At 41.6% G+C, this 23,451-nt stretch overlaps 1 protein-coding gene across 3 annotated transcripts; it reads right to left on the bottom strand.

The window, feature by feature from the left end:
- Positions 1 to 1,284: 1,284 nt before the first annotated feature.
- On the bottom strand, positions 1,285 to 23,163 carry CCN4 (cellular communication network factor 4). 3 transcript variants are annotated; one of them, XM_039389082.1, is made up of 5 exons: positions 22,871 to 23,163; positions 8,943 to 9,225; positions 4,947 to 5,204; positions 2,797 to 2,990; positions 1,285 to 1,660 (listed from the first exon to the last, which is right to left on the bottom strand). In XM_039389082.1, exons 1-5 carry the CDS (start codon positions 22,907 to 22,909, stop codon positions 1,361 to 1,363), a joined length of 1,074 nt encoding a protein of 357 aa, XP_039245016.1. In that variant the 5' UTR covers positions 22,910 to 23,163; the 3' UTR covers positions 1,285 to 1,360. The 3 variants fall into 3 exon arrangements, with proteins under 3 accessions (XP_039245016.1, XP_027567098.1, XP_027567097.1); XM_027711297.2 differs by having other exon boundaries at positions 1,286 to 1,660; positions 22,887 to 23,163; XM_027711296.2 differs by having other exon boundaries at positions 1,286 to 1,660; positions 8,966 to 9,225; positions 22,887 to 23,163.
- Between the last annotated feature and the right edge of the window lie 288 nt (positions 23,164 to 23,451).

Here is a 23,451-nt window from a genome sequence, read left to right as displayed (position 1 = left end):
TGCAGAAACACATTTCTTCTCTCCCAAATGAAGCAATAGCAAATGTGCCATGGGGCATGGGTGCTGTACTAACAATTTATTGGAAAAAAACCTGGCTCCAGCACCTTTCAGTGATGATAAATGTATTGCTTGGAAAGGTAATGACAGATTTTTTTCTTCTCTTAGCTGATATTTGCATGTGAAACCATTTCTGAAGGAAATGCTTTACCTTGATGTCTACTTTAAGCCTCATCCCAGTTGGAACTAATGGACCAGAAGCTGTGACAAGGATTGTCTCTCCTTCTGCATCCACACATTCACAGAGCTGATGGGAGGCTTAATGTCTGTTTTCTCATTTAGCATATGTCTCCTTTCCTCTACCCCAGCCATGTAAAACAATGATTTGTGTCACTGATAAGGCAGCAGTGGGAAATGTGACCTGCATGCTGATAACCACATGGGGAGGAGGAGGTGGTGGTCCCCAGACACAGGCTACACAATTTCTGTGTGAATAAATGGGTGCATGAGGTCTTACCCCTTCATCTCTGATCTGGCTCTCTACATTTCATCCTTCAGGTCTGCAGAGCTAGCCTAGGAGCAATACGTAACTCCTGGATGGAGGATCTATACTGAAAATATGAGTTCTGGGGTGGCTGTTTTGGATTCAGAGCAGGTAGAGAACCGTGAAAATGTCTCTGATACTCCAAGAGATTGAGATGAATCCAAGGAGAGCAGGACACAGAGGTTCTTGGACCCAGCCTATTGCAGTGAGAGACAGACTCATCACAAAGAGATTTCAGGAAAAACATTCTTCCCCCTAGGCTTATCCCATGAAATTCACCATGGAGAAGGATCTGACTGAGAATGACGGAGGGGCAGTTCTAGCACTGATCTCAGTGTGACAGACACTAGACTTTAGTCCCAAGGGTCAGACCATCAAATCTTCATGTCTAATGTTAAAAATAAAACATATATGTCAATTTTCTATCTTAGACAACACTGTTCAAGAAATGACAAAAAGAGTGTCTGAATCTCATGTCTAAGCTACTGACAGGTATATTTTGCTGTCATACTAGTGTACTATTCTTTCCTTTGGGCAATTAAACTGCTGGCCTGATAAATGGCAGTGCCAACATAGCTGTCATTAAGTCCTGGAATCAGTGAATGAAGGAATTCCTGGCTGCTGTTAATGGATGAAGATCTATTGGAGTTAAAAATCCTGCTTGTTCAAGACCTCTCCAAAACAGTGTGGCAAAACAAGGATATTTAACATCCTACCTCAGGAAAAAAAATTGTACATTGGCAGTGGATGAAAATTCTCCTTTTATTTTAAAACCTCTGTAAAATCAGAGCAATGGGTCAATTCAAGCATTCAGCCAATTTAATTAGCGATTTCAGAGTAATCGTGGTAATGAGCCAAGTCGGCAAAGATGTCATTGGGGTTCCTGCAGTTCAGATTGCAAAAACAAGCATTGATCCACATGATTTTCCAGGAAAACTCAGTTCCATCTGGGCACTGAAACCTCACTTCAATAGTCTTGGACTTGTAGGGTGTGCAGCACCGGTTGTCTGTGCAGACGCCGCAATATTTGGGTCTATATGGACTTTTGCTCACACATCCTGAGATGGTGTAGTTCATGGGTTCATTGGCCCTGTAGACAGCCAAACACTTCTTTCCAGGCTAAATCAGAGAAGAAAATAAAAAAAAGAGACGTTAATATTCGATGCTGACATAGAATCATAGAGTCAACAGGGTTGGAAAAGACCTCCGAGATCATCAAGTCCAACTCTTGATCCAACACCACCATGGTTACCAGACCATGCCACTAAGTGCCATACCCAATCTCATCCTAAAAACCTCCAGGGACAGTGAATCTATCACCTCCCTGGGTAGTCCATTCCAATGTTTTATTACTGTCTGTAAAGAATTTCTTCCTAATATCCAACCTAAACCTCCCCTGGTACAGCTTAAGACCGTGCCCTCTTGTCCTACTGCTGGTTACCTGGGAGAACACACCACCCCCCACCTGGCTACAAATTCCTTTCAGATAGTTGTAGAGAGTGATGAGGTAGGACACAAAATTCACCTTGTTCTCTATAACTACCTGAAAGGAGGTTGTGACAGAGTCAGACTTGGCCTCTTCTCCCAGGTAAATAATGATAGGACAAGGGGAAATGGCCTCAAATTACTCCATGGGAGGTTCAGCTTAGATATTAGGAAAAATTTCTTAGTTGAGAGAGTGGTTAAGCATTGAACAGGCTGCCCAGGAAAGTGGAGGAATCACCATCCATGGAAGTGTTCAAAAACAAGTAGACATAGGATTTCACAATGTGGTCTAGTGGGCATAGTGGTATTTGGTCGAAGGTTGGACTTGATCATCTTGGATTTCTTTTCCAGCTTCAATGATTCTATGATTCTATTCTATGATTCTTGTATTTAAAAGGGTTTGAAGCTGTTAGGAATCCCTATAGGCCATGACAGATTTACATGTTCAGACCTATGAACCCAGTAGGATACTTGCAAAATGGAGTTCACAGCCACGAGCAGACATTCAGCATTACTTTTCCACTAGATGAGTACAGGTCTGTCTAAGCCACCACTGCGCACAGCAGGCTCTGCTTGGCCTTCTTTGCAATGACCTTTTGGCTGCAGCTAAAGCTCTCAGGGCAAGGTTTTCATACCAGCACGTGGAAGCACAGGGAGGACACATTTTGGAACTCTGTGCAGCACAGTAAGTCCATGTAGAAGTGCAGCCCTCTGAGGCCTGAAAGCTGCACAACAAAAGCTGAAGGGGCACACAAAGAAACACTCCCCACCTTGATGTACTGGGTTATATCCACCTCACAGGGTCTCATGTTGCACAGGCGGCTTTCCTTCAGGAGCCGGCACTGGTCGTTGTCGTTGGAAATCCTGGTGGAGATGCCCAGCCCACAGGTCTTTGAGCAGGGACTCCAGGGTGAGGTGTGAACGATGCAGTTCTTCTGCCAGGCTTCATCCTCTCCCTCATAGGCTGTGGAGACAGTTTAACCCCACATTATTCAGCCAAGACAGCTTCACATATTAAAGACCCTCTCCCCAGCTCATTACACATTCAGGCCACTAACCCAAATAATTAAACTACAGCGAAGTGGCTCAGCATTCCTGTGAAGCCCCTCATCCCACCCCCTTTGTGCTGACCTACTTGTGTCAGACTCCCCAGCTCTGTGAGCGCTCAGGGCCAGGGCTCATTTCTTTATTCCTTCCCCTTCACAGCCTCGCACAAGGAGGTCCTTGTCTGGGACCCCCAGGTGCTGCCACAATACAAATAATTACAGAAGCTTGTTCCAGCGGGTGGAAAAAAGGGATGAGATTTGATCTCACCATGAAGGTTTATTTCTGAGCCCGTTCAATTGATTCCCTGTAGCAGAAAGTGGTCAACAGTCTCTGCTGGATGGCAGAGGGCTTGGGAAGCAGCCACAGTCTTTCACTGTGAGGAAGAGCAGTTTGAATAGCCCACAGAGAGCTCAGTAGCCATTTGGAGAAGGGTGGGCTCTCTTTTGAAAGCAGCCTACAACCCCAGTTTAGGTTCTTTCACAGCCTCAGCCAAAGTCCCCTCTGCTTTGCAGCTCATTGGACATCCCAAAGGAAAAACTCTAGTAGAAACTGCTGCACTGAGCTTGCTCACTGTTATGTTTATTAGTATATTAATCACTATACTAAACATAATAAATGCTAGTCGTATTTCTGTAAGAATTCTACTTACAAGAGGAAAGTCAGGCAAGCAAAGCTCTGTTATGCCCATTTTGGGACAAAGGCCATGAAGATATAAGGCCAGTTTCAGTAGCAGATGCTTTGAATTTGGACCTGCATCACATTTCAGAGCTACTAGGGACAGAATTGAGGGCTAAACTCTGGTGGGTTTAACCCACAAAATGGAGATTGAAGCTTTGTTTTGTGCAGTAAAAATATAGATCAAGGACTGGGGGAAAAAAATCCTGTACCACCAAGGAAACAAAATCCTGGTTTACAACAAGCATCCTACATCTCCTTGAGCTTTGCTTTGTGAGATAGTCTAAAATACGGAGCTAATGTGGCTAATGGTAATACATTGCATTGCAGGGCATTTTGAGGATAAATTTGACATATGGCAAGGTGAGTCCGTCTTAAGCATTTGGAACCATATTTGAGGCAAATGGTACCACCTCTGTGCAGTGGGCTACGAACGTGTGTGGAAAGAAGACACATTATGTGATACACAAAATAGGTAGTTCAGTAATATCATCAGTCCAGAACTGATGAAAAGCTATACTAACACAAAGACAATTTAGCCCGTCTGGCAATGAAACTTCCACCACAATAATTGTTTTCAAGGTGTTATATAAGTTTGAGACTACTAAGATACAGGGGCTTTAAAATTGCACTACCAAAGCAATATGACCCAGACAGAAAGCCTCAGTCCCAAGTTAAACTGAACCCAATCTGTTTCCCAGAGGACCGACTGAAAAAAAAAAGATGAAGTATTAAAAAGGACTTGTGATATCTTCAAAGTTCCAGCAGATGCTTCAAAGGGGGCTTTGTCACACAGAATCACAGAATGGTTACACAAGCATCTTTGGTGAATCTCATAATGATAGAATCATAGAATGGTTTGGGTTGAAAAGGGCCTTAAAGATCATTTTGATCCAACTCCCCTGTAATGGGCAGAGATGCCACACTAGATCAGGTTGCTCAGGGCCCCATCCAACCTGGCCTTGAATGCTTCCAAGGATAAGACATCCATATCCACATTGCTGCTAAGGAGTTTGAGCACACCACATGGGTTTGCCTGTCCTGTTCTTCAGCACATGTTGTGTGGGAGTCTCTGTGCCTCCTTCACACAAAGACTAGATACCTGCCAGGTCTGGCAGTGCAAGCTGATACTTTGCTTGTAGATTCTGTCTTCAGCTTCCTGATGGCAAAGGAGAAGTCTGTCTCACTGCCTCCATACCTGCAGAGGAGATGTGACGTGGAGACGTCTTCCTGATTTTTCTGGAGTCATCACAAACCCACTGCTCGCAGCACTTCCCTGCCATCTTAATCAGCTTTGGGTTTGGGCACCAGACAAGGGGAGGACGTGAGTTTGTGCACATGGGAATACAGCCCACAGCCCCGTTAATGCACGTGCAGTTGTATTTGCAGTTGGGCTGAAACGCTTCCCCATTCTTATACCTGACTCCATTGAGGACACATCCTACACCAACAATTTCTGGAAAGAAAGAAAAAGAGAGAAAGACACACAGAGCACCATTAAAATAATGCTGGCAACAAGCAGCTCTGATGTGTTCCTTTACCAATCTGATCCCTGGGCTGGCAGAGCCAACACGGAGACACGGCAGTGCTGCAGGGCGATGTGTTCAGCGTGATACTGAGACAGGGGTAGTCACACCATCTAGGAAACTGTTTTCATTCTAAATCACAGCAAAAAAAGAGAATCTTTCAATGCTTAATGGAAAAATAAGTTAGAAAATAAAACAAGCTTTATCAACAAATACTTACTTAAAAAATCATTTCATGGCATGGTGGTAGGAGTTATTCATGGTAGGAACAAGCAAAGCAATTAAAACAGATAATGAGCAAAATTTGAAGCTTTCAGAGACATATGAGGGGACTATATGGAGTCACATATATGACACAGTTCTTCACAACACTTGTACCCATCTGAAGCAGAGAGGGAAAGACAACCAAGGTAGCAAAAGAGCACCTAAAAGGCACTGGATTCCTAAATTTAGGCAACTGGATCCTACTCACTTTATCACAGAATAGTTTTCTAGGAAAATGAAGTATACATTATAAAGCCATGAAAATAATTATTTGGTGTATTTTTTTAAGCAAAGTTACAAAAAAAAAATTCAAGAATTTTGATTGCCCGAGGACAGGAATCATATTGATTCAAACAGCAGTGTTTGGTTTTTTGTTTGTTTCAAAGTTATGGCCAGTTATATGGAAGCACTGGCAGAAATCTTTCAATGGAAAATTCAAAGTTTAGTTTCTTGTTTGGTCACATGGAGGCAGTGCACACGCACTGGTCAGATCACTTATGTTTTAAGTCTGGTGGGAAATGGAGCAGCAATGTGGCTGCTTCAGGGGAACACAAATTGAAATGCTGGATTAAAATTCTGCAAAGGCTATTTCTGGAATGGACTGAAAGAAAACATCAAACACAAATTCCTTCTTCTGTACCAAAACAAGAGCTGTTGGAATTTGAAGCACAAATCTAGATCTCCAGTTCATCCTCAGCTCCAATTTTGGTAATGCTTCAGTCTTTGTATTGAAAAAATATCACTTAGTGCTGGACCTAAGAATTCAGGTATATCTCTAGGTGTTCACATGGACTACAACAATTCAAGAAAATGCTGTATTTCCTGGTGTTTTCATACCAGCATATCCCTCCCACACTATGAGAACAGCCTTCTTCAAATCTCCTACACCAAGAGGCTCACCATGTGAACACTTCCAAACACAAAGGGGTTGCTGAATGCCTTCATGTAGAACTTCACTAAGTCTGAAATTAAGCAATTTGGAAGCACATCCCTAATCCCAGCCCCGTGTGCACAATGCCTGACTCCCCATCTGGACGTGTGCTCAGCACTCTGCTGTCTCTGCTTTGGTACAGAGAAAATCCAACAACAAAAGGAGAGCTGTAGTGGCTCCCAGCAGGTTCTTATTTCATGTCTGGGAGGTTAGATCCTGGGATACACCTCAGCACGCCAATCCAGATAATTTCTAGCCTGAATTTCCCCCAGTCTGACTGCATTCCCTTTCCCAAAACCAGTTCCTAGTTCTTTCAGTATCTTTATTTTTCCACGTATTATATTGTTTCCGTAGACCTACATGCTCTGGATTCTCTAGGTTCTCTAGACCTATAACACCTATATGCAAAGCAAATTCCTCACAGCAGTTAGTCCCCAACACCCAACAAGGTACCACTCACATGAGCCTTCACTCACCCTGTGATCAGGACAGAACCTGATGGGCTGAGAGTGGGGTGATGCAGCCTATATGTGCCCCAGGGTACAAGAAAGAACATGTCAGCAGATCCTGTCCTATGCATCTACCTGGATGATGAACGCAAGGGAAAGACTACAGGTTTCTTTGGCAGCCAGAGACAACCCACTTCAGTCCTAACCGTGGAAAGACCTACCTCTCATTCCCCTCAGCTCTGTATGCCACAGTGCCCCTCACCATAGAATCACAGATATCACATAATAGGGAATATATTGTCATGGTAGTAAGGATGATAAAGCATAGACTGGGAATCTCTCCAGACCTCACTGGAAAATCTGGAGCTCAATCTTAATACATCGCCGTGCTGCTGCCACAGACACACTGAATGCCTGTAATGTATGGGAGGACTGCAAAAACCAAAAGATATCCAACTAAGAAAGCAAGTATTTAAATAAATAAACAAATGTGAAGCAACGTGAAGGTCTTTAAAGAGTTCTAGGAAGGCTGATAGCTTTGAGACAACATCAAGCCTGTTTTCCTCTCCCAACCCAGGGCCAGCTGAAACGATGTCATTCTTGACAGTGTTTGTCTAACCTGCCCTTACAGACCTCCCACATACTCCAGACAATACACTTCAATGATCTCATATCCTCTTTTCTTAACCTTAATCTTTTCTAATCTTGAAAATCACTGTTTAAGCATACAGCTCCTTGCACGTAACTTCTCTTCTTGTTATTTTGATCATATTCCCCAAAAATCTGGTTAGACTGCACTTTTTGCATGCCTTTTATTTCTTTTCTAGCTGAGCTACTGCAAAGCCAAGGTCATTTCTTACTACACTTTCTATCCTTCTGCTAAGGAACAGCAACACCTAGTATCACTTCTGGGAGAAACTGTCAGCTTCCCTGAACTGCTTCACTGTTCAGACCTGCCCCTTGTGTGACTTCTGCTGTTTTAAATTTATGGAAGCCCACAGTTTGTAATCTTTTTCCTCTTCTGTGAATCAGTTATTCTATCTATTCATCTCACAATCAGCTCTCCTCCAGGTCTTGTTTTTCCTTTAGATTTCCTCTTAGATCATTCATAGTTATGTTCCAGCCTAGAAGACCCTACCTCTAAGTGACTTTTTCCTGTTTACGTACCTAAAGCCATGGCCATATATTCTAATAACTTGCTAAATAGTCAACAGCCTTTCTGATCAGCAATCTGTGTGGTTGTGCTTGCGATTCTTTCACTTTTAATCTTTCCCAGAGGAGTGATTGTCAGCAATTCCTGACATTTATGAGCTAATCAGATTCACTCTCATGTTCTGGATCTCAGAACAAGTGAACATATCCTTGGCACAAGAAACATTACCTAACTTTTTTTCCTCTGCTTGAGTAAATACATTCCAGTCACGTGAAACCAAGAGTTTGTTACAATAGGCGGGAAGAAATCCTTCTGCCTCATGGCAGCTAATGTGACTGTAACCATTGTAAAATTAAGGCTCAGACCTCAATTTGTTGTTGAAAAGCTCTGATAGGAGAGGATCCACTCCTGACCCTCTTGACAGGATACCACGTGCTATCCTTTCAAAGGATCCACGGTAGGGAATATGCCAAAAGCATCCCCTTAATGTCATCGTTTTCATGTAGATGCCTACGTTGCTTGTCTTTAAATCCGGCTGCACACCTACCCTTCCTTCATCTCTAACCCACTGCAGAACCTCCTTCTGTTGCAGGGAATATGGAATCATCTACTTGCACATCTGGAGACCTCCCAGTGCTGCTTGGTCTTTGCTCTTGGCTGCAGCCAACTCAAAGAGCAAGAATTCAGATGTCATTTCCCATTGAGCCACCTGCCCTGAGAACAAAGACAGATACAATGGAATGGAAGATGATGCATGGAGGAGTAGATGAGCGTGCAGTCAGTAATCTAACGAGATAAACCTCACCCACTGCTCAGACTGAGGGGAGCTGCCAGCGTATATCTAAGTCAAAAATATATGTACATCACTTACGTGCACATACTCCTATTTCGTACCTAGGTCTGTCTCCGCTGTAATCACAGTACAAGCCCCTGTGGAAATCACAGGTGTCAGCCTCTGTGCAGGTCTCTCCACGCTGCCTGGCACAGGTCTTGCAGCAGTCACAGCCGTCCATGACCAGGCTGACGCCCACGGAGCACCGCGGTGGGGACCTGGGGCACTCGCATGGCCACTTGCAGTACTGGGTCCGTGTGTAGGTCTCTGTCGTGTCTGGGACAGTGGGGGCCATGGTGGTGATGGAAGTCTGAGAAATGGCCTGCAAACAGAGAAACACAGCTTGGAGAGCGTTACAGAGAAATGGAGGCTGCAAAAGCAGTGGTGATTAGTCCTCAGTTAAAGTCCCCTCAGCTCTAATGGGTCTGTAAGGAAACCAAAGAATAAATGTCAAAGAGCCATGGAATTGTGGTGGTGCTGTCTTGTAAACTCTTCAAGCCCCAGCTGAGGGCAAATGCTCTGTGACTGGGACCACCATGCAAACAGCCTGGCACCACTTTGCTGGCCCTCAGCCCCTTCTAGACCTCTCTCTCTAAACAGAGGTCTCTCACCGTGTAGGAATGTACCAAAACCTCTCTGATACATGAGAAGAAGGTGTGAGGTGTGTCCAGTCTTCATCGCCTTGTGGTGCTCAGCAGAAATGCTCTCTGAGCCATGAGGCTGTTAGGTCTGTCAGCGGTGGGCTCTTCCTGGTCACATACTGTAGTTCCCATGATGTTGCCCTGGCTCGCACAGTCAAAAACCTGGGATATTTCTGCAGTGATTTTCCACCTACTCCTTTTGGCAGGTGCTTTTATCCTACATGGAGTCATTGTGGCACATGTAAGTTGGATGAGTGAAGCTTCATAACATTAGTGTTTTTCGCATTAGCCATGCACAAATATTTACCACCACGGTGAGAAAGGAAGGAATACTTTTAGGGGGAGGGTAATACTGCCAAGTTTCCATTACCTGATCTCCATTTCTTGGCAAATAAGTAAAAAAAAACAAAAAAACCAAAAAAAACCAACAAACTAGCCTTCATGTTAATTCAAAATCTGATCATCAGATAAAAAAATTGAGGTAAATAAAGGTAGAAAAGGGACTTTGTGTAACACAGTGATGCGACTGCAGTAGACACATCCAGGTGTCACTATCACTGAGATCATGGAGTACTGGGACCCCTTAATTCATTGAAAAACCCACAGAAAGTAGAGGTTCACTGCCTTCCGCACTCTCTAGTCTTCACAGAGCAAACTCTGGATGACATTTAACAGCACCAACCACACCTGTGGTGCAGGAAGGGTGCAAATCAGCGTGGTGGCAAAGCAAAGATGCAACTTTTCTGTGAGTATCACTGCACAGAAAACCTGAGCTGTTTGTGGGGGTCAAGCAGGGTACAGCAGCTCAGGTATAGAAAAAAACAGGGGTATTTACATACTGTCAACAGCAGCCAGAACATAGCACTGCTTTGGTACCTGTGGCCTAGAAACCCTTCCTAATGACAAAGTGTGAGGGCTGCAAAGAATAAGTGAGTAATCCTAAAAAGTTCCGAGAAGGAAAGTCAGGCTCTAGAAACTGCTAAGGCGATTCCATCTATTGCTGGCTTCCTTGTGCTGTACTATATATCCCCAGTGTTTTGTCCTCTTTGCAGTTTCAGATGTCTCAAACAGAAGGTTTTCCAACAACTCTCCACAAAGAAAATGCCATAACCCAAGACTTTGTGTCACCCCCAAGAACTGTGATCCCACAGTCAGTGAACTATCCATGAGGATATCTCTGCAAAGCCCCTTTACTGTCTTCTACAGCTTCTTTGTTAGCAGGCTCAGATTTTAATAAAGTGCATTTCGAAACCTGCTACTGCTTTATCTGAAGGTCCATTTAAGTCCCTTAGTATTTGGTTACCCTATATTTAGTTAATTGTGAACACATTACTAATCACTGCCAAACAGAGAACGTGTTTGCTCTGGGCATGATTCCCAATTCCATTAAGGCCTCCTTTACAAACAGTTGGCCTTAAAGTTGGCTTAAAAACACCTTTAAAGTGATGTTTAAACTAAAACATACCAATATAATTTACTCCCACTTTAAGGCTCATTGATGCTGCCAGAGTTGTTAAAAGAGAAACATTCAGATTGATGAAAAGCCCTGGCCTTTTAATAGTAGGATTTTTCATTCTAATCACAATGATTTGAGTAGGTGCAATAATCTGCCACTTGAGAAGAGAGGCCTCCTCAAGTGCAATAAACCTATTTACTTTGTCACTGATCATCAAAAGAAAGTGCTTAATCATCAAATCCAGATGCACAGACAAAAGTCACACAGCTATTTAAAAAGCCCATTGTCACGGCCCAACCCTGTAAGTAAATCCCTTGCCCATCTCTTGTTTCTATTGTCAACAAGAGCAAGCAAACAGCTTATACCCACTGTAGATATAAGAGCGTCTGTGAACCAACACGCAGCAAAGAGGAACCCTGCTACTCCTGTGGGTTTAGTTAATATATGAAGGACTGGGGCTGAATTCTTACAGTGGACTGGATAGCTGGGAGACTTTTGGTGGCTTTTGATAGACAAGAATTTGGAACTAACTATTTAACAGCCCTTCCTGTAGGTCTAAAGCCTGATCTGGCCAAGGAAGCCTTTCCAGTGTCCTTATAGTGGTTACCTGTTCTTGGATGTGCTGGCTGAAATGTCCAGTGGTATGGCTGAGTAAGCTCTGTGAGGACATACTGTGGGCTGCATAAGCATCTTCAAATAACCAGTGTGAACAAGCATCAAAATACTATGACTCCTCAGTTTTACAATAGGGAAGACATGGAGTGATGGAAGCAGCAGTATGTCCTAGGCTCCATCACCACCCAACCAAAACCTTTGGAAACTATTGTCCATTGAGCACTTTAACAAGTGCACAACATGTAGAGCTTCCAGGACCTCTTCTTCTCCCCTCCTAAGTCCCTCATAACTTAACTAGGGAAGAAACAATTCCGCAGAATTATAAAATTACTGACTTTCTCTTTTCCATGGTCAGCTGTCATCACTGGAATATCTAAATACCTTTGGAAAAGTCATTCAGCCCTACTATGTCAATATCCCAGAACATTTTGGGATATAGACTTACTTATTAATAAGTATGTTGGTTAAGACATCATGACTAACGCTTTCCACAAGTGCCACCAAAAGGAAATCACACTCCAATGGCCTTCATCAATGGCCATCCCTAACTAGAAAAAAAATGTCAAACAAGTAAACAAAAAAACCCACTCATGTAATTTAAGGTTTAAGGAATCATGTATTTAGGGTCAATACAACATATAGGACAACAAAGGTTTTGTAAGAAATCCAAAATAGGAGCAAAGGGAAAATTAACACAAAAAATCACAGTGGTGGGCATTTGACAAGTTTATTTTAAAATGTCAGAAAGATAAAAGAACGTGCCTGGTAGGAAATTAATTTTTGCAAGTACTGGTAATTAACCTATTTTATTTAATTATTCTTCAATCTTGGAGACTGCAGATTTATTGTCTTGGATGCCAAGGAGAAAATATTTCACCACAAGTTATTCATGAGTTCTAATTTTGCTGCTTTTGGAGGTACAAGCCCATTCTCATTAAAACAAGATGAAGCCTTTCTCATGCTGCCATGCTTGATAACTCCCTATTAAAGTCACTCCTGATTTATGCTTGGCAAGCTCCAAAATTACTTTCTTTATGCATCTACAGAGCAGATTGCTAGCAACAATTTATAAGTAATTTCTGTGTTCACATTGAAAAGGAGAGAAGGAGAAATAAAAAATTACCCATAGCCACAAACACAATATTTTTAATAGCCATGAGTTTTATTATCTAAGTTTAAAGATATGAAAGGGATAGTAGCATTTTAGCGGCAGATTCTACCTCCTGGTAAAGTATATTTTCAATTTGTTGGAAAATATTGTAATTTTTATCATGTTTTAGTTTCAAAATCTGGAAAGACCAAGCTATGGTGTTGAAATTACAGTCCAAACTGCAAGCCAGGCAGATATATTGCAGCACTTTTACACAGTGCCAGAGGAGTCTCCACCTTTGCTTTAGAGCAGAAAAGCCCTACATGCATCACAATATATTCTTTTTCTTCCAATTTGTACAGATGTTTAAAAATGCACTCATGTATTGATTTCACTGTTTCAGTCCTTCAAGATCTTACATTTAAAACATTTTCCTTTCAAGTATTTTTCTCATCAGGATCAACTGGGTTAAGGTAAGGAGAAGACATTGATGTTGTTTCCCTCCAGTTTATTGATGGAAAGAAGTTCAGAAAGGACAATGACTTTAAATTTGATTCCTCTGGCTGTTGACAGAGCTGGGGAAGTAGTTCCACATTACCAGAAACCTTAGCACTTTATCACCTCCTACTGCTTTCTCTTTGGTGGTAATTTGATCTCCAAGATGGACTTGTTAATTCACTCTGAGCTGCCCAGGCTGTGTTTTGCAGGGCACATGCCACTGGGTGCACTACATTTAATTTCCCACAGTAGAACACATTAAAGGAATATTTTTAGCCTACATTTCTGATGCTGCCTTTTGAGCAAATGCCAGATGTCGTTGATGGAGGGATACGATGTGATCTGGATTATCCCCTGTTGTCTATCTCTGACATATTCACAAGTGAAAATGGTCAGTGAGGAAATTTTATTAAAACATCCTCTTTACTACTGTGTGATGAAATCAGCTGATTTGCAGGCTGACCCAAGCTGGTGGGAGTTTGTGCACCAAGGTCTGACAGCGTCAACCTGTCATTTTTTAGAAATAACTTTTTTTTTTTGCTCTTTGACTATCCTAAACGTGAACAATGAAGTTAAAAACACAATTTTAATCAGACACCTTGGGATGAATCTCCCAGGAAAGGGCTGAGCATTTGTGCATACAGCACATCTGCTTTCCCCTGGTTCCACCTGCTGGCTGAACTGTCGAGACAGCACAAGCAAAAACGCCTGTAGAGCCAACTCCGGTTCCAAGAACCACCCCAAATGTTCCCACTATCCAAAATTACTTTAAAAGGTACCCTAGGAGACTGACATGCACATTCCCAGAGTTGCAAACACTAACCTGATATAGCATATTCCCAGGAGAATAAAGCATCTGGAGCTCAATAAAGAAGTAAAAAACAAAAGGACAAAATTAAATATAATTAATCTATTAAATAAAGCCACATACTCTTTCATCCCTCAGTTGTATTTCTGGGCAAGTGTAGAGATTGCTTAGTTTCATCCCAGAACTCACAGAGGTTAAAAACTCATAATGTGTGTCAGAGAGGTGGGCATATTGGCAATGAAAATCAGGACCTGGCTTACATCAGTGGGCTTAAATCAGGCCCTCAGGGTAGAAGTTTGTTCTTGATTTTTCTCAGCTGAAACTTCTGTGCTGAATATTGCTGAATATTTGCATTGTTTTTATACCCAAAACAGATGGGTTGACAGAGGGCCAGTTCTTACAGCGAGATCAGTGGTAATCACAGTACCATCAGGACTTCCTCACTGTTAAACTCTTGCTACAAATCCCTAAGTCCCCATGAATGCTCATAAACTGTCACAAGTTAATACTAGTGATAAGTGAGCTAGCATCAAGACAGAGATATAAATCAGATTCTGCAGGACACGTAATGGAAAATATGATTATTCAGGGCTCAGCGTTCCCAGAGTATTCATGAGGTTCTAGATACTTCATTAAAATTAATCCCAGACATGAAATGTCCAGAACAGATTGTGAAATAACAGAGTCTGAATCCAGAAAACATAAGACAGTTTTAAAGATGTCAGGTGCCAGCTGGATTTATTCTTGCTGTGTATGGTAGGTTGAGCAGAAAGGAACATTCTGCATGAAGCAAAACATTCAATAGCCTAACAAAATAAAATATCCACAGTGAGTCAACTGTTATATTTCTGTGGATTCATGAATGATGAACAACCAGCTTCCCATAACTTTATTTTGGGAAATGTATCTGTGGGAAGAATGTAGACAGATATTTGGAATAGTCTTTTCTAATTCAGTTTAGACAATTACAGAGTAAAGATTACATACATTCATCTCTTTGCCAAAAAAATTGCTTATACTGGCAAACTCAGTGTGGCCTCACATTTTCTTCTTATTTTTCCATGGAGTGTGCGGAGGGAAAAAACTTCTCTGTTAGAATGCAACCTGATGTTTTGTAAGTGTTGTCCCAGTAGAAGCAACACTTAGAATAGAGTGGCCTAAAAATGTTTGGGCATCATTAACGGATTGACACTGCCACCATGGACCCAACAAATCAAGATATTAAACAACACAGTTTTGTGCTCTAAGAACATTTTAATGTCTCGAGTTGCAAGTGTTTGGTTTGTGCATCTAATGAGCTCATCCCATGAAACAGGCTTGAACTGGAGTTTGAAAAGTAACAGGGAACATCTGGAGGAACGAGAAAAGTCTCCAGAAGGAACAAGCAGGCAGACCTCAGTTTTAGGAAAGGAAAAGTGCATGGGGAACTTACAAGGTCCTAGAGTTACAAACCATCCTAAAACTGTACAGTACAAGACATTGATATAGCAGCCACGAGCCGGGTAACAAAAGTATGAGTTCCAGCTGCCAGATAAGAGCAAACTGCTGTGGCAGAGGTTTTACTTTGCAAATAATCTGCATTTGCTTATCTTCTATTTTTCAGTCATGGCCTTGAAATCAAAAGGAAGACGCTTTTTGTCCTCTTACCCTCTTGGGGAAACTCTGTTCCAAGCTGAGCAAAAAAAATAAAAAAAAAAATTATCAAGCTCTACTTGTTTGTTTGTTTGTTTGTAGTTTTTCCCCCTATGGTGAGAACAGCACAGATTTCATGGTATTTTTCTAAATTATCTTGGTTTCCATGATTTTTTCTAATAAAAATAGAAATCTACATTTTCAAGTATCAACAATTTTCTGTTTCTGTTCCAATGCAGAGAATTTTGACTTATAACTTTTCATTTTTAAATTTCATTGTCATTTAAATTCTGAAATCGGAAACAGTATGCTTGACCTCTATTTCCTTTAAATAGCAATTTCCCCTCCATATCAAGTTTCCACAGCTATTTCCTCCAGTTTTACCTTTCTGAGTTGATTATTTTATTTTCCAACTATCAAAGTTTCTTCCCTGTTGAAATCCATACTAAGGGCTAGTTATTTGCTTTCATTTTGCAAGCATTAAATTGTTTGGATGGAGTATGGAAAAGAATCTGGTCTTGGTGAGATATCAATAGATTAATTTCCTGGACTATAGTTTTGAATCCTCACTGCCAATGGCATATCTAGGAGTTGTCAGTCTAGAGGATGGCAACCAAGATGGTCAGAGATCAAAAGGAGAGGACACATTGAGGGAGCTGGGCTTTGTTAGTCTGACAAAGAGGTTAACAGGTGATCTACTATAAGGCCACTCTTCCCAGTGGTAGCAGAGGGTATACAATGGGCAGCAGCCACAAAAATAGAGTTGAGGAAGTTCAGTCTGAACATCAGGAAGGTAACTTCTTTACTAGAAGAGAAAGGCATCACTGAGACAGATCATCCAGGAGGCTCTGAATTCTCCATCCTTTTCTGTTGCATTAAGACCCCCAGGAAGCACAAACAATCAGCATTACTGGCAGACTGTGAATGCACACCTTGCCAAAACCACACAGAGAATATGCCTGTAAACTGAAATGACCAACAAGATGTCCTCATCAGTTGAGTCCTGCGTTGTGCTACCTAAAGTCTGGTTCTGGCTCAGGGAATAAAAACTAATCTATTTGTTAAAAGGTACATTTAGTACAGACAAAAGAATTCTGTTGTTCTAATCCATCCTCTCTCCTGTCTTAAGAACGGCCAAAAAAGCTATTTGGCACTAATTATTATTTTATCTGATAACAGGAATCCTACCAGAAGTCTGGTTTTGTAGCTGGAAGATTTTGAGATAACAGAAGGAAAGAGACGCTGCTGCTACTGCTACTGCTACTGCTGCTTTAATGGCCCCTTTGGAACACATGGCACACATGGCTTCATCCAAAAAAACATAGCTGCCATTTAATACAGTGTTGTATCATATCAAAGCCACCTCAAGACTCTCAATGATGAGCAGTCTTTGCATTGCTACATCCCTGTGGTTAAGTAAAAAACAGATGGAACCTACAACTTATCTGAATAAACAGCAGCATTTCCAGATACAGAGTCCTATCATGAAAGGATATTTTTGTGCCAAGCATGGCATATTTTGGTAACTGTAGCTTACAGTATTTTATGAGATCTGTCAGACAGAGAATGCACTTGGAAGACATATAGGTCAGCAATATCCTTAGGGCCAACAGAAGATGCCAGACTCCTGCATACTTTAGGAGGACCTGACACTAATTCAGAGTCTGATTGCAGAACATTATGATCCTGCTTGAAATGATATATGTTATCTTAGCCTTTGCCAGGCAAAATCATGGCAAGTGTTTCTTGTAGCATCTGAAGCGAGTTAGTTCTGTGTGCTCAGAGAGACCGGTAAATCAGCATTTGTACACTTGAAACAAAGGCATTCACATCAATACCTGCCACACTGGTCATCTGATCTGAATATGGTCTGGCCACACTTCTGTGAGGGAAGCAGTTTTTCTTCACAGAATCATGGAATCTAAATGTTCAACCAGAACCTGGTTAGTGCCTGAGGCTTTTTCTAGATAACCAAATCAGGAAAGCACTGAAACCCAGAGTAGGAGAGGGGTATCATCAGATTGGATCATACACCAAGCAGGGAGAAAGACTAATGGCAATACTGCAATTCTAAGTACCAGCAATGCCAAACCCTATCCGCTTCATTGCTGTGTTGTGCTCGCAAGGCCGAGTCTTTCACCTTGGTCTCCACCATAGCTCAGCTCAGTTTGTGATACTTTCACGTCTTTTTTGTGAAAAATTCAGCTGATATACAGTGAGATCCTCTGAGAAGGAACAGATTAACTTCCGAAGACCAAATGAATTAGTATTTAAATTAAGGAAGGGAAAAAGAAGTTGAAGACAATAGGATACATCCAGACAGCAACAAATTGAACTGATGTTCTGAAAAAGTACCAGGTGTCTAGAAATCTCTAAAAACTCACATAGTCAGAAGACAAACCACAAAACCTCTCTGTGAGTTAAAGTCATATTACATGGTAAAGGCAGGGTGAGCGATGAACCACAAACATGAGATAACTGGCGTCCCCATGTTATCACAAAGAGCAAAAAGGAACTGAACACCTTATACCGGTTTCCTCATCAAACTCTTTGAGCATCTGATTGAGAAGTGGGCACAGACTGTATGGGGCATCAAGACGACCAAAGACCCCCAAAACCCCCTGACTCATTTCCATAAAGGTCTAGAAAAACAGACTGTGCATGATAACTAATTTACACAGAAAGTGAGAAACTTATCTCCAGGGCAGGAAAAACTTATCTATAAAATGGTACTCCCATGAAGCACAGGCATACGTTCCCCTCAGAACCCTGGGCATCCCAGCAGCTGGATCAACAGGACTCTTCCTTTCTCTCTTTCTCACCCTCTTTAATCCGTATCTCTCTCTTTCTCCCTTCCCTTTCACCCTACCCCTTTATCCAAAACACACTGCCATGTGTTTACACTGGGAGAACAGAGACTTACTTATATCAATTTCCAGGCCAAGTGTGTAATTTACTAATAAAAATTTGTGAACTTTTGTGGACCCTCTAACTTTTTTCATTCCTTTCAACCATGAGCATCTAAAAATCTCGTGTGTTTTCTTCTCCTTAAGGGTGGGATGCCACATAAGTCCCATCTGCCTCTCTTTCAAGATCCTAGACAGTATTCCCTTGACATTTCTCTTGAGTGCTATAAACTGAGTCACACAAATAGACACATATCCAAAAAATCTTCAGTTCAGGGATCTGAAGGAAAGTATAAAATGCTACACAGCACAGAGCAGATGCTGCTTTAAATCACATCCTCAAGGAACTGAAGTATTGAATTCCCTGGAGAGACATTATCTTCCTAATCTGTTTTCTTCCTAAAGCTGATATCAAGCTTTTAGCCATATCACAGGTTACCAAAGTCAAGCAACTGCCTTTTAAAATCCCCCTGGAAGATTTTCTCCCTGTACTTTAGAATGTGCCAAAAAGGTTCTTAAAAAGGAAATCCGAAGTCCTTTGTAGCAGTGATACCTGATGTCTAAAAAGAGAAGCAAGCAACTGAATGCTAAGCACACACTTCTGAGCATTTTTGCTTTTGACTTAGAAAGCAAAATCCAAAAAACAAGAACACACGAGACATGCAGAAACAGACTAAGAACTTTTAAATGAAACCAGTAAATTCAATAGAAATGTAACTGCAAGCTCTGCATGAGTTCAAATGTACAGAACCTGGTTGGAAGGGAGTCTGTGCCCATGCACACCATGTAGGCAACAAGCCAGAAACATGGTGATCCATAAGCTAGAGAAATGATGAATTGCTGTAAGCTCATATTAGAAGTTAAACTGAGATCAGCACAAGCGACCTTGCCAATTTTATGGTGAGATAATTTAGCAGGAGTGTGGTGATTAGCTAGAGGCCTCCTTTTCCCAAGCTTTGCTGAGCTTATCTGCCTAAATCCCTGGAACAAGCCCAGCCTATCTGAAGAAATTTACTAGCTCAACATGTGGAGCAGCGACACTGCTTGCCAAACCATGTACACAATGACCCTTCGCAAAAATGATGTTGGAGACCATCATTGGCCTGAGGCTATGAATGGAAAAGAACAGTAAACAAATCTGTAATTTGTTAACTTTTCTAGATGATAGTTGAGACACCGAGGTAGATCAGAGTACAGGTTTTGTAAGCAGAAAGGTGGAGACAGCAAATTGAGGATACTCAATGTACTTATCACCATATGTATCAGATCCAGGACACTCCTGAGTTTTGTATGAACTGTTAGAAGTGACAAGCCCACACAAGTAGTTTAGTTTGTGGTCTACCAAAAAGGAGAATGTTGTAAAGAAGCATCCTTTTCCTTTGATATCTGGGAAACTGAGATCTAGTGATATTCTTACCCAGCTCCCCAACTCAGGCTTGGTGATAGACAGGTGTGAAATGCCATACAGTACCTGATCCTAATGGACATGCAAAAGGACATCAGAATCCACAGACTGAATGCCATCTAGTATGAAACTAATCCCTTAAAGCTGGCACCTATCTGAGACAAGAAAGTTCTCCGTAAGAGATTTAAACCTATCTGGGGATCATGCTACAAATAAACACCAGCACTGTAATTCCAAAGAGAGCATCTAATAAGACATGTAAAACCATGAACTGGTTTTACATGTTATTAATCTTCTTAATGCTGTCATTAACTTCATGTAAGCTGCAGGCCCAAACACAAACAAACCTTTCATTTCTTAAGAAAGGAAAAGAAAATTCTGCTTTCAAGACAAGTCTATCAGGAGGGCAAAGTTTTGGGGCACACAGCTATTTGAGGGTCAATTCATGCTATTAAGGTGAATTTAGAAACTACTCAGTTCTTACATAACTGAGAGGATATCAGACCAGCTTTCCCCCAGAAAAGGCAAGAATCCACTAGACCAGGTTGCTCAGAGTCCCATCCAGCCTGATCTTGAACATTTCCAAGGATGGGGCATCCACAATTGTTCTGGGCAACCTGTGTCACTGCACACCTCACAGTAAAAGATTTCTTCCTAATATCTGACCTAAATCTCTCCTGGTTTAAAACTGTTACCCCTTGTCCTATCACTATCTTTTTTATAAGTACTTTTTTATAAGTACTTTTTTATAAGTACTGCTTTTATAAGTACTGGAAGGTCCTAATGAGACTTCCATGGAGCCTTCTCTTTTCCAGGCTGAACAACCCCAGCTCTTTCAGCTTGTCACTGGATAGTAGATGGAGAGAGGAGGAGAGTAAATCAGTTTTGACTGGGACCTGGAGGCACCCATACAGTAAGACACAGTTACAAATAAGACTACTAAAAGGAACCAATGGAAGCAGCTTGTTTTTGACAGCTGTTTTTGACAGTTCCTTAAGAGAAGTTCCTTTTCTAACGTAGACCACATAACCACACTGTTATTGCACATGGATGCATCTTGTTCACTTCTCATAGTCACTGCAAAGGATAAATGACAGGCAGAGCAGCATCACTGAAATAGCAATGCCTTAAAAGAATATTTATGCTAATGAAAGATGATTTGCACAGTCAAATTAATTTGAGCTAGTCAACAACTAAAACCTCTGGCAGTCAAATGTTTATGGACATTGACTTCAAAAATTTCCTGGAACAAGTCCCTGGAACTGTGTAGTGCTGTAGAAGATTGCAAGTGTGGTTATAAGCCTTTACTACATTTGTGAGACACTCAGTAGTAGATCAATGGAATCTTTGGCACTGATGAAATGATATGTAAAAAACCTCACTCTTCTCAGCTCCTCTGAGCAACAAGCTGTGCTCAAAGCTGCTAGGTGCAAACCCTGGTCCCCTCTCTGCTGACAGCTGAGGGGATCATTGCACTGACCACACAGAAGACTCGATTACTCCAGATAAAATATCTAAATTTGAGGCAACTAAAGGGAGAGAAGGTAAACGCTATATTGGAAGACTAGTGCATGACTTTGGTGCTTGAACTCAGCTTTTAGCCTCTCTATGTCTGCAGAACAGGGATGATAACACTTCTTTGGCTACAAGAAACAAACCTTGAAGACTGTGAACTGCCCAGACCATGGAGGAACATGCAGCTGCCATCAAGGGAGATGGCAGCCAGGGAATAAGGGCAAGAGAGATCCCAAGAGAGTTCCCCTATGAAGATATCAGTATGGATAGGGAGAGATAGGAATACTAGAGCCGTTTAAAGGACTATACATCCAGGGCTTTCCTGGTGCTGTGCCTGGGAAGAAAAAATTTCTATCTATGCACCCATAGAAAAATCAGTATTCAGTTTGTAGCATATGAATTTTTCTGAATATGACTTTCAGATGTGTCTGGAGGAGTTCAAATATGGTGGAACACCACAGCTGAGCACCTTGAAACCATCTACTTCAGACAAAAAGAAAAGGTTTCTCCATTTTGTTCTGATAAGAGGAACAATAATCTGGCAGTCAGCATATTCCTCAGGCTGGATATACTTGTAGCTTCAATAGCAGAGAGGTTTCACCCAGGGTGGCACAGCCAGATGCAACCAGGTCCTCATCGATAGGTGTGATGCCACCATGCCATCAATTCAAGCAAAATGAAAACAGACTCAGTACCAGAATTAAAACAATAACAGATGAAGATTTTGTTATGGTATGAAAGGCTGAAACACCCTGGCATGTAATTTATGCTAAGCTGAGTTCTCATCTCATACACTAAAAATTTTTTATGGAGAATTCTGGTGCATTGGTTTTCTGCTGGTGCTCTTGCCAGGGAATTTGAATATTAAATTTTAATTACTGTAAATTAAACTTAGAAGGTGTAATTACTTTTCCCTCCACAAACACAACACTAGAAAATGGGGGTTGTAAAGGAGAGACGTTTTCTCACCAAAGGCACAAGGAAATCCTGTTCTTTTTGAGTAAAGTGGTAAATCACAGCAGGATGTGAAATGCGTGAGGATGTGCAAAAAGAAGAAAGAGGAAAAAAAAGAATGCTCTGGACAGAAGCAAGAGGGGAAATTTTCTTTCAGAAGACAAACTAGTGATGCTGAAGCAACACAACTGCAAGAATTGAAGGGTTAAACTGTCTGTTTACAGAGCCATCCAGTAGAAAACACACAGCTGTATCAACAGGAAACTGGAATCTGGAGTCAGAAGAGCATTTTTAAACTTGTCCTTTTCTTTCTCAAATCCACCAAGGAGATTAACAGTAGAGATTTAACACACACACAAAAAGAAAGACCTCAACTGTGCAAACTCTTCAGCAACAAAGCACAGAGAGGGGAGAGAGCAGGTTCCAGTGAACTGGCACAGCACTTACCAGCAATAACACCCACCTTCCAGGCCACTGCAAAGACATAAAGCCTATTCAAGGTTCAAGAAAGTCTCACACGATGGGAATTTGCTGGCATGGGGCTGACTGACAGGTCCTTAGGTCAAGCTGAGCCAGAAGCAGCCAAATTTCTGTGGCCTTTGTGGTTATCCATCTCCTTGCATACACCCCAACATTTCTCCTGGTCTCCAGGCCACTTTTCTCCTATTTCCTCTACTCTTCTTGGTTGAATAGCCTTAAGAAGTTATAACTTCAATTTCCCATTTCTTCATTTCCTCAGCCCAGGTCCCAGCCTCAGAGGAGTGTCCAAATCTTATTGGTTTCAATTTGAGTTCAGACACAAAGTAGAGAAAAATAAAGAGGTATTAGAACACTGGTGTGGACCTGTATCTGACCCCACACAGAGCTCACATTAGCTTTCCAAGAAAACAGTTGAATTCAGCATTTTAATTGTAATACAAAAGGACTTTTCTTCTTCCCCCACCTCTGTTTCTGTTTTCAGTTCACCAGAACTATAAAAATGGCAGGAAATGCCTTTGCCTTTATCAGAAGGTGAGCAAAAAACTGTG

This window comes from Pipra filicauda, unplaced genomic scaffold (genome assembly GCF_003945595.2).
Source record: "Pipra filicauda isolate LSUMZ 115617 unplaced genomic scaffold, ASM394559v2 scaffold6_size6359152_pilon, whole genome shotgun sequence".
NCBI classification, from domain to species: domain Eukaryota; kingdom Metazoa; phylum Chordata; class Aves; order Passeriformes; family Pipridae; genus Pipra; species Pipra filicauda.
Note: the sequence above shows the minus strand (reverse complement) of the source record. Positions and strands in the feature narration are given on the sequence as shown.